The sequence below is a fragment of the Pavona decussata genome, unplaced genomic scaffold (assembly GCF_977016875.1).
Source record: "Pavona decussata unplaced genomic scaffold, jaPavDecu1.1 SCAFFOLD_181, whole genome shotgun sequence".
NCBI classification, from domain to species: Eukaryota; Metazoa; Cnidaria; class Anthozoa; order Scleractinia; family Agariciidae; genus Pavona; species Pavona decussata.
Window position 1 is genome coordinate 225,001 of NW_028145591.1, and position 16,269 is coordinate 241,269.

At 39.2% G+C, this 16,269-nt stretch overlaps 2 protein-coding genes across 2 annotated transcripts in view; one reads left to right on the top strand and one right to left on the bottom strand.

Moving 5' to 3' along the window:
• The window catches only part of LOC146463038 (eukaryotic translation initiation factor 3 subunit D-like), a 23,083-nt gene extending 22,067 nt beyond the window's left edge, over positions 1-1,016 (top strand). The window contains exon 14 of the mRNA XM_085084909.1: positions 211-1,016. Within this exon, the coding sequence (XP_084941035.1) occupies positions 211-230 (20 nt within the window). The 3' untranslated portion in view covers positions 231-1,016. The remainder of the gene's footprint in view (positions 1-210) is intronic.
• A 3,155-nt stretch (positions 1,017-4,171) lies between these two features.
• On the bottom strand, positions 4,172-15,664 carry LOC146463039 (gamma-glutamyl hydrolase-like). Its single transcript, XM_085084897.1, has 10 exons — positions 14,461-15,664; positions 11,866-12,372; positions 10,972-11,083; positions 10,669-10,719; positions 9,819-9,903; positions 8,275-8,440; positions 7,638-7,744; positions 6,940-7,033; positions 5,418-5,555; positions 4,172-4,651 (listed from the first exon to the last, which is right to left on the bottom strand). The coding sequence occupies exons 2-10, from the start codon at positions 11,993-11,995 to the stop codon at positions 4,533-4,535; spliced, it is 1,002 nt and encodes a 333-aa protein (XP_084941023.1). The 5' UTR covers positions 11,996-12,372; positions 14,461-15,664; the 3' UTR covers positions 4,172-4,532.
• Positions 15,665-16,269: the final 605 nt, after the last annotated feature.

Here is a 16,269-nt window from a genome sequence, read left to right on the forward strand (position 1 = left end):
TTCCCTTAAGAGTAGTACTTTGAACAAAACGCCTCTAGTTTCGTTTTAGTTAGGTTGCAGGGAAGTGTGATCGCACGACGGAAAGGGAAATCGCTGGCATCTAGGCAAAGTAGCAATGAACATACATGGACCGCCTTATATGCCACATTTGTTAGAGAATAGCAAATAACAGTTTTCTGTTATGTATTTAATTTTCACTTTTTTTCTTAGATGGTGAAGAGAAAAGCTGAATGAATAGATGAGTGAGAGCCGTGCGACCCGAACTTGTTCTACACATTTGTTGAGCCCCCCTCTTTTAAACCTAAAGACAGTCTGTAACTTGACAAGTGAACAGTGTAATGGATATTTTTGCCCGCGCAGTAGTTTGAATTGCTTGATCGTATTCTGTTTTGGTCTTTCACCCGAAAGTTCGTTACTTAGTGTTTCACTTAGCATATCAGAGATGAACGTAAAATGACGGTTATTGAATGTAAACTCCTTTATATCAGGATTAAGGTCAAGTAATACGGGCAACATTTTCTTGCAATTTGTCGCGCAACAAATTTTGCGTGGCATGTTGCGATTGTTTGTTGCCAGTATTACCTCCTTCGCGCACAACAAATTTTCTTGTTTTAAGAAGTAGAAACGCTGCCCGTTTAGACGTTCAGTGCGATTTCAGCGCGATATATCGCTGTACGTTTAATAAGAAATCCTGCCAATTTGCTTCAAGTTGCAAACATCTTCGAACCCCTGCGACCTCGCGGTGATGAATCGCGCTGAGATCGCCTCTAGTTCACACACGCGAATTAAAACTGCAACTTGAGCGCGACAAATATTCCACTAACAAGTGCGCCGGACAAGAATGGCACTAAGATCGCAACTGCAAACGCACTTAAAAAAATCGCACGTCAGTCTTGATTTCATTAAAATTTGCTTTGACTTAAAAGAAACCACAGCTTGTCATGGAATTCTCACTGAACAAATGTCTTGAACAGTAAAGGTCACATCGTCATTTCATTAAAGAGAATCTAACCGCCCATTTGTTTTGTTTCATTTCGCGCGTGTTATGTAATTGTTCCATAGACCAGCCGAGAGACTATTTCGAAGCTATTTCAACGACTTGAAAAAAGATCAAGAAATCTTGATCACCTTAGGGTGTCGTTCTACTGTTTTTTCAGATACGAAGCTAAGAATGTGACCGTACTCCGTCTCTTCTGGAGCCTTCTCTATCCGTCCCGCGATTTGTTTTGTTTAAACCTGCAGCATCAAATGTTGTACAGCAATCCAGACCGAAACTGGAGCACCAACAATGATAAAGATCGGTTGCAAGAATGTTGTACTCTCGAATAATTCACCAGTTTCGGGGTACCGAGACTTCCGGCCAACGTCTGCTTGATATCCAGGAGGTAAAGCAAAAAATGGCGGGGAAAGACCCATTGATTCCAACCGTTTTGTAGAAGCGCCCCCTGACGTTTTGGTCTTAATACAGGGGGTGTAACCTTCTTTCGCTCTAACCCCTTCCCCAAAAACATTCCAAAAACGTACACACCCTGTAAGAAGGGGAAAAATGAATTTCGCGCAATAAAGGAGAAAGTAAAGTGTTTCCATTAGTTCTCACATCTCTCCCATTCCCATTAGTGGGTGTCATCCGTGAATTTTGAAAGGAACCCCATTCTAACTGATTTACGTCACAAGCTGTAAAGCGCGGTCTGCAAGCATCGGGAAGGCCCCAATTGTAAGGCCATTCCATTAAAATGTTTCGTTTCCCATCTCAGAAAGTGTGTTCGAAGACCTTGTCGCGTTCGACGAAAGAAAGATAACGCAATTCCTAATCTGTTGTTGGATAACGCTATTGTTTTTTGCGTGTCCTGTGGCACTAAACCAGGACAATATTCCTGTAAGGACACCAAAATGTCCTTCTGCAGGGGCATCGCTCGGCCGGGAAACGTAGTTCTGACGTCTCTTTCTCCGCCCGGTCTCGGGAACTTCTGACGGCTTCGTTTTCGCTCGTGCAAAGAGTCCTGTTGTTCTCTCTTGAACTTCAAGGAGTCACGTTTGTCTTTTCGTGTTTCACTGTTTCTGTGAATTTCAGTTCCCTGGAATTAGACATTTGGATTTCGCGTTCAACTAGCTGTTGCTGCGAGGTTATGTTTTCAAACTATCCACCTTCGATAAAGAAGAGCCATGCTGTCGTGCTAAATCAGACAAAACAAGCACTGATATCGATCGCGCATTAGCAGACTTCGTGTCATACAACTCAAGTTCAAAGGATTCATTAATTCTTTCATACCTTTCAGTCTTCCGACGAGATTCACTGAACATCGACGCAAGCCGGGGATAAGTTACGATGTACAATACCGTAACAGTTTTGTCTCGGTATGAGTTTACGCTCTTTACGAGGTTTCAAAAATAGACTTTTACGTTAGTATAAAATCGAAATACAAAAATATCTGAAATATACACGCATCAGAAACTGACATCAGGCCCCGGTTGTTCAAAGAGCGGATTATTTTATATTCTGCTATAAGATGTTAGTTTTGGGTAAGCAAGCAAGCAAGCAAGTAAGTGAACTTTATTTAGACAGGGTGGCCCAATCAGCTACGGGGCTGTTATCCTGAGGGGCCCTGTATACAGAAAAAAAATAAAATAAAAAATAACAGCAAATATTCAAATTGAAACGAACATGAAAGGGTGCACGATTTTGCCAAATTTGTTCAATTTAAGGTATCGAACGCACTCTATAATCTTTGATTACTGGTAGTTATAAGGACTGATTTAGATTTCAGAGTCATTTAAAGGTGTATACAGAGCATTTTGTACTCAATCTCGTACCTAGAGTCTTCAGGCTCTTTGGCCAGTGGTTAGTCGCCAGGAGGGACTCTGGGGAACTGGAATTTTATTTAAATTTGATTGGCTGCTCCGTAACAACTTATATTGTTTTGCCGCAGAAATCTCCTCAGCGTTCCTTAGGGTCTCTCCTGGCGACCAACCGCTGGCCAAAGATACTGAGGACTCTGGGTACGAGATTGTTTTGTACTTCTCAGGAAATACGTGGAAAGGGAGTAGGCTTCGGAAATCAGACGTTTTATATCAGTTCTTTAAATTAATACAATGGGAAACGAAACATCTTACGGTTGTCGCCACAGGGCAAGAAGCTACAGGGATGTGATCACTGGCAAGTTAATCTAGAGATTGTTTATTGGAATGTGCCATTAGAAGGACTGAGGCTACAACAGCTACAGTGAGATGTTTACATGTAAAATATCCTTTGCAGAGGAAGAGGCACATGTGTTGTTTTCTAGCGAAAAGAACTTACGCGGACCGCCATGGCCACTGAGAAACATCATTTTTTAAATACTACAAATAAATATGTCACATTTTTTTTAAAAGTTAAGTACTATAAACCTTTGGTCATGACACTGTCCATTTGCCTCTTCGTTTTAGAATAATTTACCAAATCAGTATTGGGTGGCTACTCTATGAAGAGAAACGTCGCGCATGTTTCAAATTCCTTTGGCTTGAGCTTGGCACTAATCAAGTCGAAAAAGTTGTAACGACTTCAGCGTCGCTTTTCTCGGTAGAACTTGGAGCGGTGAAAGCCAAACTCAGTCGAGACGTGGGGGAATATCTAATCGATCAGATGCCGATACCCGTATGATAAGACTTCACATGACTTTCGTCAATTCCAATCTGAACTGTGCTGGTGACGGCTCCGCCGATGAACTTGCATTAGCCGTGTCTCTTCTTCTGTCTTCAGTCGGAGGCCGTAAAGTGATCATGCAACAGGGGGCCTTACACAACTCAGAATGACAAAAACTACCATACATGACTCAATAAACATATAATATAATGAAATTTTTATCCAGCCATACAAATCAAGAGGACATTAGATGTAATTTGTCTCAAGATCGTTTTAGCAACACAGCCACTCAAATAGACTGGTATGCCTGTGGCTGCATGGTCTTCAAACAAGAAGGAGAAGCCGTGCGAGGAACATGCACAAAGCGTGACAGCCAAATATTGACCATTGACCAAAGCCAAACGAAGAAAATTTATTTACTTTTAAATGAAGAGACAAGCTTTAAGAATTATCAGTCGAAAATGACCGTAGCGTATGCAACCTTTTCGTCAGAGGTTTTATTACGGCTGCATGGTCTTCAAACAAAAAAGAGAAGAGTTAAATTGGATTAGAGTTAAGTTGAATTATTTTTGATCATTCGAGCGAAAAAGAGTTTCATTCAAGAAAAATTAATGAACAATGTTATTCAATAAAGAATTTGTTTAGTAATAGTCTGGCCTTTTTGCTGAGGAAAAATCCTTAAAATCCCCTAAAGGCAAAAAAGGTATGGATCAACAAAAGTACTCAGACTTGAAAGGCCATCATATTACACCACAGGAATCATGTTCAAACAATTTAATTTCCAAAACTTAAAAGAATGGACCTGAAACACATCATAACTTATAAGGGTCACTCTAATTGCTTGCGTTACACGTTAATGGTTATGAAAAAATACTTGGCAACAAAACGGAACAAACGCAGAGACTGGTGATACCTAAAAAAAATAAGCTTGAACCACAGGTAAGTAGTTCTCTACATAAGTCATTTTGTGATTATAAATTAAGGCAGCTCTTTCCTCTTTTACACTGGAGAAGTGATGGCGACTGCATCTTGCTGTGAACAAAGAAGTTTTGTACATTAATTAGCTTACATCACTGAAAATTTTACAAAGGAAACTTAAACGCTAAACAGAACAATTACTGGTAAGCCCAGCGCCATGTTTCTTGAAAGTACCGATGCCTTACTCAAGGAAACCCTACGAGAATATTTAAGCAAAATACGTAAAATATTGTCTCCTGTGTTCCCAGATCGTTTTATGCCCTTTTAAAAACATATTTGTGTAAGCTAACGCTGTCTGATCTGTTGGGATACTTGAGCTGGAAATTAAAATTGCAGAAAGTTTTAGGGTTCGGCGTTTTATTACCCGAATTTACGAGCTGTTGTTAGCTTTACGATAATGCTAGCTGACATTGTTTCGCATTTTAAACGACATATAATTGACCCTTCCAGTGTTATAAAATTTTCAGGTGACGTTTTGCCGAAGAAAACTTGAGATTTTCTTTAGAACAAAATCCTAATTTTTGAGGCGAGCTGGAAATGAATAAGGGAGTGGACACTGGATGACCCTGCTGGAAGTCTTGTCGTTAAAAACAAATTAAATATGACTATGTACATTCATTCCTGACCCCGGAATACGTTAAATAATAATAAATTCTTATCACAAGGTCTGAGAAATTAGAGCAAAACGTAGCTTTCGACCGTATCTAGCGGAAGAAGACTATGAGAGTCTGTCGAAATCTACGTTTTGCTCTGATTTCTCAGACCTTGTGACAAGAATTTATTATGTATTTAAAAAATTAAATGATTCAGAACCGGTCACCTTGCATTATAAAGAAGTCTGCGAAGTATTGCCCCGCAAGGATATTCATCAAGGTATGTTTGATGTTTAAGTCTCTGCGCACTTCAAACTGCGCCTTTGCAGGATGCCAGTGGATCATGTATATTGGGTAGCGTTTACCTGTAATCAAGCAACTTCGTTATCATTCATGTGGCATAAACTAGGTTAAATATAGTGACTGTCGCGTACATTTTACGTGTACGAACTTTTTTCCACTTTTACGTTAATGCAAGCCCTTCATATTTCGCCGGTTGTTTTATCCACCTGAAAGCTGCCGATGGTCATGGTTAAGCTGCAAGGTGCCTTTCATGACGATCTCGCATTCTACAGATCAACAGGTCTACATTCCACAGATCTCGCATCTACAGTTGGAGAGAAACGAATTGGACAGCCACCTAATCAAACTAAACGGATCTCGGCTTTCAAGGTGCGTTATGACATTCCGTAACAATCATTACTGTCCGTTTGAACTGACAGCTTCCTGATTGCTCCATGAGTGATTCGGCAATACGTATGGATTCGACTGACACGGGTTGATCACGCACCAATTGTTTGTTGTTGTTTTTTATGGAAAATTGTCTTGACCAAAAATCTTTGCTTTCCTTCCAGTTTCTTTTTTTTCTTTCTTTCTTTTTTTTTTTTTTTTTTTTTTTCGTATTTTGGCCTGCTTTTAGTTTTTGAAGAGACACCCGTGAAAGTGCCATTAAAAATTATAAATAAGTGGATAGATTTGTGATTTGTTCTTAGTTTTTACCTTTCATCATGTTAGCATAGTTATTAGTTTTTAGCTTGTCAAACACTTATATCATGAGCCTCTGGGAAGCTACTCCTGTGTATTTGACATTAACTATGTAAATTATCTTATCTTGTTATCTTACGTTATCTTATCTTATCTTGTCTTATGGTATGTTATCTTATCTTATCAAAAACTTATCTTATATCTTACCTTATCTTATCTCATTTTATCTCATGTTGTCTTATGTTGTGTTATCTGATCTTATCTTATCTTATCTTAGCTTATCCTATGTTGTCTTATCTTATCTCATGTTGTCTAATTTTATGTTATGTTATGTTGTCTTATCTTATCTTGTCATATCTTACCTTAACTAATTTTATCTTGTCTTATGTTATCCTATGTTATCTTATCTTATCTCATCTTATCTTATCTTATCTTATCTCGGGCTTATCTTATCTTATCTTATCTCGGGCTTATCTTATCTTATCTTATCTCATGTTGTCTTATGTTATCTTACCTTTTCTTGTCTTATGTTATCTTATGTTGTCTTATCTTATGTTATGTTAGCTTTTGTGGTCTGCGTTTTCCGTCATTGGCCGGGCCGTTGTATGAGTGATATTGGTTGAGTTCTTCCTGAGCTAGTCCTTGCAGCTCACCTTTCGTTAGATACGTGAACTTGTTAAAAGGATACGACCACCACTTCTAAACAAGGTCGGTCAATAAAATTTGTTCAACCAGTAGTAATATCAATAATCAAGGCACGGATACCTTCCATCATTGCAATGAACTCGACTCCTTTTCGATCTTTGCCGGTAGAAATGATTCTGAAAAACTCCTTTAAATATCTGTTCTTGTGGTACGTCTGCAACGAAACAACTGATATTAATTATGAAAGTCGTGGCATGACTGTGTGCCTTGTAGTTAACTCACACTTGTTCTAGCCCTTTCACCTAACCTGAGTATCAGGCCTTCTTAAGGGGAGGGGGAGGGGGAAGGGGAGGGGAGGGGAAGGAGGAGAAGAGGCTACCTCCCACTGGGCTTCCTCTACTTCACAACATCAAAAAGAGAATAAGCCCGGGAATAAGTGATTCAAAACAACGGTTTAGCCCATCCAAGAGAACATTCAGTAAATTAACGTCAAATAATCTTCACAAAAGCAGCTTAGTGGATATTTCCTCCAGAAAGTAAACTTAAAGTTAAACTAGTATGTGAACAACTCAAGAAACTGTTTAAAATAAATGCGACTAGGATCGAAACAAGAAAATGAGACCAAATTTCACTTTTGTTAACAGTAGCAAGTACCAATCCAGCTAACATCTCATTAGTAGTAACACTTTATCTAAGATTTTCTTACTTTAGGAGTGGAAGTGTAAAGCTTAAAGAAGCCTTGCTTTACTCGGATTTTCGCTATGATAACAGCTTGCCCCAAAGTTTACAGCATGCGGCAATAAGAGGCTATGTCTGACCTGTGGTGTGATTCCAAGCCTGTGATTGTTGTATGCCACTCGGTTATTGCGTAAGAAATTCACCACATGAGAAGGAGCAGATTTCCACATAAAAGCTGTGTTGTAATCTTTTGTGAAAAAAAAATTATGTCAAGGCAACATTTCTCATCCCAGCATCACCACGTGGTGTTACGCGCGCAAAGCCTTAGCAGGAAAAACAGACAATTCTGAATTTCAGTTTGTCTTAATGATTATCTGTAAATACAAACACATACAACATTTGTTCCAAAGGCAAAACTTGTTTCTGGGAAGCAACGAATGTTGAGAAATTATGTTTCTTCGACAAATGTTTGTTGTGTGGGCACTGGACGGGAAGTATTTTTAGAAGTAATATTTACACTACATTAGCAGAAAGGAAGGGAAGAGAGAGTGATTTAACCAATCAAAATTGAATTATTCCATCTTTCATGTGCAGAGCAAGAGAAAGTAATACTCTGGAGTTTCTTTGTAGGTTTCAATTATCATTTTTCCAACCCTTTTTGTCTTATACACAAGGTTTCTTTCTTTGTCCCTCTACTGGACGTCTCTGGGAAATTAAATTAACACAATTCAGACACAGTGCACGGTGCACAAATTACAAATTTAAAGAGCCAACAACCTTTGGGAAGAATAAGAGGCAGGCTGATGTTTTGCGCATCGACATCGGTGAACAATTCTGCGTCAAATTGTCCCAGACTCAGATTTCTCCTGCTGACCAGCATCGAGACCAGCTCTAAACCAAGGCATTCTGCCCAGATAGGAAATATGTCCCCATTGTCAAAAGCCTGCAAATAAATGCACATTGGGGCTACAGCTGTAGTGTTATACGCTAACAGTAAAATCTCAAATGCGTTATATTTCTAGTATGCTTTGAACGAGAGTATTTCTCTTATTAATCACTACGAGTGTGAAGCCATACTCAGCAATTCTAAACTTAAGGACGGTGCCTACTATTGTTACTGCGCATACATTCTGCGCATCTCGAGATACTCGGGTTTCCTATGGGTGGTGCCTACTAATACAGGGATAATTTTGCGCGGTTTAAAACTACGCGGAGAAAGCAGAACTTAGCAAGTGCTTTTGGTATTTCTAAAGAAAATTGGGGGTAGCCATGCATTTTTCAGAGATAATTAAGCTTCAATTTAGGAAAAAAGTCCCATACATTCCTTTATATTTTGGCGCTTTTTAGAGATATTATTGCTTAATTATCTCTGAAAAATGCGAGGTTACCCCCAATTTTCTTTTTGGATTCCAAGAGGCCTTGCTAAGATCTGCTTTTCCCGCATAGTCATTAGCCGCACAAAAATACTTCGGTATTAGTAGGCACCGTCCTTAAATCATCGCCAAAACCTTCTCACTGACTACGTGAGAAATAATCTTCCCAGTTGCCGTTCACACATGATTTAACTCAAATAGTCTATTTTGTCCTATTCACTGCCAACCACTGACTGGATTCAGCATATAAATAAATAGATACATAAAAATAAATGGGAATTTTTAGTGACACATCTACAGAGTGGCTATTCGTCCACTGTTTTCAGGTCGAATTGGAAATTGGGAATGTTGGTTTTTGTGGAGGAAGGAAAACCGGAGTACCCAGAGAAAAATCCTTGAAACAGGTACGAGAACCAACAACAAACTCAACCCACATATGGCGTGAACACCGGGAATCGAACCCGGGCCACATTGGTGGGAACTTTAAAGTGAGGCTCCTTTCCTTTCTCCGTTCTTCAGTAATAACTTGTCTTTCACTACTTTCGTCAACTTCCGATTCTGTTCGGAAATTGTTTGTGAGCGCTTGCAGTGGGATGAATTTGTTTCCACCGAGCTCGAATTCGGACAGAATTTGGCTGGGCTGGAGGGAGCTGAAGGCTGTTGGCAATTTACAAAAAGGTATTTCCATCGGTAAACTCTGTCCCATGACTTGGCCTCGCCCTGAGGTCGAATGAAATAGATGTTTCTACATCTTGTGACTCCGATGCGTTTGGTCACCAAACACAAGTCTGTACGCACGTTGGAATTTCGAAATTCGTATTTCATTTCCGTCATCGTTTACCTTCCCAACACATCGCTTTTACGAAGAATTTGCTGAGAAGATATACTGACCTGAGGTGTTGGGCAAATTGATCAAAATAGTGCTGCTTATGAGTCATGGAAACTCACCTTGAGGGCTAACTCAAATATCTGTTTTCCTACCCTGGTATAATTTGTATTGTTGAGAAATTGATGTCCTCCTGGGAAAATGGCCCTAATATCAGTAACAAACAAAACATAGAATTGAGTTGGAATCCAGCGAAAGAAGCGGGAAAGAAGAAATAAACTCAACTGAAAAATCCGCAAGATATCTTAACATGTAAGTCAATACAGTCGAATCCCTATTAATCAGCCACCCAAGGAGGTCAAGGAGAAATGGTAAGTGACCGCTTAAAGTTCATATATATCTATATCCTTTAAAAATCGCACAATTCTTCTTCAGAAAATCCCGTGATAAGAAGATTCCACTACAACAAGAACGATACAAACTACGCCGATATATGTATTCAGTTATAAAAAAGGAAACGGCTTAAAAAATAAGAACATGTCCGTAATTGAAGAAGAGAGTGTCTGTTGTTGTGGAACACGGAGCCCCCCGAGTAAATTAGATCATTTCATCGGTTATTTGTTGATTATGGTTTATTGCCACAAAATCAAAAGATTATCACTAAGCATTTAAACAACGGAATTCAAGGCCATAATAAACGTGTGTTTAAATCTGTTAATCAGTTGTCACCTGAGTTTCGAACTCTAATCTGCGATCAGCTTTTTCAACACAAGGCCAAACTACTTGTATTAAAATCTTGGTGGACGCTTAATAGGGGTAAAAGCAATAGAAGAACCCTTATCGGGACGGCCAAAAGGTGGCCGTTTAACAGCGATTTTATTTACAGTTAACATTTCAAGACTTAACAGGGGTTAACAGGGGTTGGCCGCTAAATAGGTGGTCGCTTAATAGTGTTTTCATGACTTTACTCACCCGTTTATAGAGTTAAAGAGTTTTTCAACCTGTTTCTCCGTGGAGTTTATCCTGTGTTTAGTTAAGAATCGAAGTGAAGTTATAAGTGTACTTATGTTATCTTCCCTGACGGTTATATCGCATGCCAGAAACTCAATCATCAAGGTATAGTACCCTCGTTATTCACTGGTGGTTGCAGGTTAAAGGCTCCTTGATGTGGTTCCATTATTATTTCGCAGGTCCAAACTTAACACCTGATTTTAGCTATTGAACTGGATAATAAAATCCTCTTGAAAAATTCCAAAGTAGAATACTAAAGGATACAGAATAGGAACCATTCTCCCTCCGGCTGACTCAATGAACTTGACGTAAGTTGCTGCAACATACTGACGTCCAAATTTGGTAATGTTTCCATCGGCTTTTTGTGAGAGGACACCTTCAAAACATACGCGATTAAACATGAGTTCTTTGTTATCAGTCCATTGACACCAATTTGAGTTCCTTTAATACCGTTTTCACAAATAATAGGTCACTTTGTCAGCTCATATTATAGTTGAAAAAAATCCACAGTTTTGTGTTCAGTCTGGTAACATAACAAATCAAGTGTCCAGCCTTTGTTTACTAAGAATGGCTCGTGTCACCGCGGTTCTTTACATGGTCTGGCTACAATTGATAAATAGCAATTCATGGTTCGTCTGTAAGAATAATAGAATGTCATTGCATCTTGATTGAGAATTACACCTTATTTATTGAACTACAATATTTTTGACTGACATCGCCTCTTTTCTTCGTCGAACATTGACGGTCAGTCATTGGGTCGATTTGCTTTCCCCGAAACAAATAGACCCAGTGTTAGGTAAAAAAGAGCTAACAGGCGTCCATAACTGAAGCTGTTGCGTTTTCATCATACGATTTAGAAATCTTTTCCAAGTTAATTACCAGAGCTTTTTTTCTCTTGAAATCTGACTGCCTATTTACGAGAACACTACTAATTTGATGGAGACAGTGGGCACCTGGGGTATTTCAACTCTAAATGCCTCGATCATGTTTTATTCGGTCATGGTGGTTTATTGGTAAGAGACACTCATACTCTCAATTCACAAGGTTTTTTTTAACTGTTGGCAGTTGAGTTTCTTTTTCCAATTTCGGCCCTTTGTATAAGTGACACTTATAAAATAGAAACTACCTTCTCAGCGCTGAGCATGACAATTGACTTACCTATGATTGGCCGATCAGTCTTTTCACCGACTCTGTTACGAAAGGGTTCCATAAAAATGTCCAATAATGTTGCTAGTGACATTTGCAGACAAATAAAGGAGAAGACGATGGCCATTCCTCCAGTATTCATCGTTTTCTTTTTCAGGTAGGTAAATTCTTATTCAAAGCCTCTGTCCCGCTATAAAGCTTTGCCTTTTGTTGTGCTTTGAATTTTCGATGACAATGAGCGATTGTTGTCTTTTATATTTTTCAAGACAATACAGCTTTTGTTTGCGGTCGTCGACTAGTATTTCAAAATTTCTTTGTTTACTCAACGGAATTCTCCTGACTCGTGGGCAGACTGAGAGGGGGTGGGTTAGTCACTAGCTTGAGACTCGTGACAAGACCAAGATTGTAGGATCTCCGCGTCTTCGATCTTCCTGATCAGTCGAAGGGATCTCTGCTCGCAGGGCGGACTGTTTGGCAGAACGAACGTAGTCGTCAGGCCTTCGCCTTGTCCTTCGGAGTCTTTGAAAATACACATAAACGATATTACTGTTTAGTTTTTAATTTATGCAGCCCTTGTTTCGCCGCTTGTTTGCATTTTGCAACGCAAACTTAATATTAACATGCACGGTAAATTTCCTTTCGCTTTTCGATCACAGTTGTGGCGGTTTTACATTTTGATATCAGCGCGTTTCGCCAGGACGGTGCCGATTCGTTTGCTCAAGGAAGAGAAGATGTAACTTGTATACATTAAGATTGAAGATGAAAACAAAGGATTTTACAAAGTAAAGAATTTTAATAGTAGCGAAATAGCAAAATTTACAGCAAGATAAAGCAAGCAGGGAAAAATCATGATCGTGAAAAGTGCCTACGGCTCAGGAAGAGTAGGCAGTGGTCCTAGAATCTCCCGAAAATAGTTCCGTTGTGATTCCTTTCCCCTTCTTCAAATAACGTCGTGTGGTTCATCCGCTTTAAATTTTGTAAAACATATTTATCTCTTTTAATTCGTTTATGTTCTGTTCGCGTGCTGATAGCATGGAATCGAAAGTGATTCGCATTTAGCGGCACGCGTCAGTTTAAATTTGAACATTTACATCAATATTATTAATGGCCCAGATTGACGATTAACGAGACAAAAGACCAGAGAACAATAGCTATCAAAGATATTGATACGGTACATCTCCTTCGACAACACGGCACGGCAATGGGAACCAGGATGGCACCAGCTATCGCCAATCTTTTCACGGGCAAATTTGAAAAGAACGCTATTTCAGGTTATGCCGACAAGCCATCTCTGGTATTTAACAAATCGACGACAGTTTTCCATGGTCTATACTCTTATAGACCATAAAATGACGTCAAAAAAATGTTCAAAACTCAAGTGGAACCACGAGCCGCAGGCGAGTGGTTTCACTGCCAAGTTTTGGACATTTTATGGTCTATAAGAGTATAGACCATAGAAAACTGCCGTCGATTTGTTTTTTACAATAACATGGAAAAAGTACGAGCGGAATTGGCTATTTTTTTCGTTGAGAAAGCGCGCGCGTTACATCTGACGTCATTTTTATTGTCTACACTCTTATAGACAATAGCTACGAGCCAATCAGCGCGCGGGAATTTGGACAGTCATTGTAAAAAGATATATAGATGACATGCAACGCCAACTAAAACGTCACTTGATATATATTAGTTTATTTTATCTGTGCTACTTCGCGATTATTTAAACTCATTCAACTTGTACAAAAACGGAGAACTACTCAGGGTCCAAATTTGTGAGAGGGGCGTTCAAGCGACGAAAGAAAATAAAAAAAATTACCGTCGTGCGCTGACGTTCTCCACAAAACTTTGAATTTGGTCATTTCACGTTGTTGTTTTGCAGAAGACAGCAAAAAAAAAAAAAAAAAAAAAAAAAAAAAAAAAAAAAAAAAAAAAAAATGTACCAAAATTTCAAACGCAAGTGTACGGCGATTGTTTTAGCTCATTAAACCTATTGTTTTGTGGCGTTGTCGTTGCCGTCACCGCCTGAACAACATTCATCCAACCACAAAATTCACCAGTGAGCGTTCTACTACTTCGATTCCCTTCCTAAGTCAAAGTCAAATAACTTTATTTATCCACGGTATTCTCAACACTTGAAAAAGGTATTCAGTACTGGTGTCAAAGGCAGCGGAGGTCAGGACTCTTGCAGCACGGTTTTGTAGCTTTTGAAGTTTATTGGTAAGAGTTTTATTACAGTTACCTCAGACAACGTTACAGTAATCGAAATAAGGTTTCACCAGATAATTATAAATAAATCGCAGCGTTCTATGAGGAACAAAATGTCGAATGCGCTTAATGGCCCCAATACCAGAAGCAATTTTCTTAGATAGATTCATTCCAAGTCAGATTTTCGTGTATGTAAATACCAAGAGATTTGGTGCTGGGCACCTGACTTATCTGGGCTCCGCCAATTTTTAGAGAGGGAGAAAGGCTTAGAACGATCTAAGCCTTTGCCGAGGAACAATTAACATGAATTAGATTTGTTTAGTGTAAGCTTATTAGCTATAAGCCACTCACTGACGCTGGCAAGATCTTTATTGAGATTAAGTTTAATACTGTCAGCACTATTACCTGCAAGCGTCAAGTGGGTGTCATCGGCATACATTCGAGGTTGTGAGTGCGAGAGACAATCCTTTTAAAGACTTTTGCAACCACTGGAATAACAGAAATAGGACGGTAATTGTCTAGGTCAGTGCGGTCTCCCTGTTTGAAGACTGGTGCTACTTTTGAGCACTTCCATTCTTCAGGAAAGATACCAGTCGTTATAGAAGAATTAAAAATCAAAGTTGTGTGCGACCATCTCATTAACAAGTTTTGGTCCCATAGTGGCGAAATGATTATTAAATGCTGTGGTTAATTCTTGTGGATTACAATTGGCAACGCCGTTTTGTTTAATTTCTTTTATGGCTGGACCATTAGATTTCCGAGAAGTAAGATCGTTAACAACACGCCAAGTCATCCGTGAATTCCCTTCGCTATCATGAAGAGCCTTAGTGTAATACCATTTCTTAATTTCTTAGCTTGTCTGATTGCATTGTTTACAGAATAAAGAATTTGTTTATAGTTCAACCAATCCACAGGATCATTGGATCGCGTTGCGTTCAACTTCGCTATGTCTCTTTTATGCATGCACTGTTTCAAGTAAGGCGTAACCCAAGGCGATTTCAAAGCTCTAACACGTTTTGAGCGCAAAGTCCCGGTAACTTACCGGGCCCGATAAGGATATATTTTTAAATGTGTTTTCGCCGATTACACAGTGATTACAGACATTTTACTTGGCCAATGTTTTCATAGAGTTATAAGATTTTAAAATTTAGTATTCAAAGCTAACACTTATTGACTTCTGCTAAGAAACATTTATCACCAAAGACACTTATCGGGCCCGGTAAGTTACCGGACTTTCGAGAAACGGGCCCCTGGAGTGCACACCGGTTGAAAGTTAAGCGTAAACAAGGCTTTGGTCGCTGGTGGGATACACACCAGCCGAGGGCCGGTTGTTCCAAAGCCGATTAACGCTAATCCGCCTACGATTAAAAGTTTATCGAGATTTTCATTTCGCTCAAGTCTAAGAAAAACTGAGGGCCAAAATTTTTTTCGAAGAATCTTTGTTTATTTGCAATTAAATTCGAGTCAAAGTTTGCGTTAATCCGGGATTAGCTTAATAATCGGGCTTTGAACAACTGGGCCCAAAGCAAGATACTCTATCTGAACAGTTAGTAAATATTAAATCAATTAAGGTTGACGATGGGAGAGAAACTCGAGTTGGTTCACTTATGAGTTGATGCAGGGAGTTGATGGAGTTGATGTAAACTAAAAAGATTTGCTATGTCATTGAGTCAGTCTTGGGTTATGATCAAGCTCAGGTTACATTTGATATCGCCCATTATGTAAAATTCAACACTCAGGGTATCCAGCCTTCCAACAAGAGATTCAAAAACATCAAATTTATCTACCGTCGAGTCAGGTGGTCGGTATCAAGTCATAACCACAAAAGGCTTGGATCGAGGTTTACGGATTTCGATACAAAAATTCTCTAGTTGGTCAATACACAAATCAGGACGAATTGAGTAATTTATATGGTTACGAATGTAAAAACCAACGCCCCCACCGCATCGACCATTAAATGACCTGTCACGGCGAACAGTTTCATAGCCAGGGATATGCACCTCACGGTCATGAATTGAGGAATCAAGTCTCGTTTCATTGATTGCTAGAACCTCAATAGTGTTGGCGGCAAGAAAAACTCTAAGTTCGTCAATATGCTTTGGCAAACTTATAATATTTAACGGAGCCATTTTGAAGCCGCGCTTAGAAGGAAGAAATGAGCATGAATCAGAATTAAAATTATTTAGATAACCAGCTGAAGCAGTATCAGTTGAT

What these genes read in the sequence shown, in the direction of transcription:
- LOC146463039 (XM_085084897.1), bottom strand. Translation starts at nt 11,995, where the DNA reads ATGAATACTGGAGGAATGGCCATCGTCTTCTCCTTTATTTGTCTGCAA. An exon ending in CTCTTTAACTCTATAAACGG is followed by an intron (nt 9,904 to 10,668) that starts GTGAGTAAAGTC and finishes TACTGATATTAG; the next exon opens with GGCCATTTTCCCAGGAGGAC. An exon ending in GTTCATTGCAATGATGGAAG is followed by an intron (nt 5,556 to 6,939) that starts GTATCCGTGCCT and finishes GCTTGATTACAG; the next exon opens with GTAAACGCTACCCAATATAC.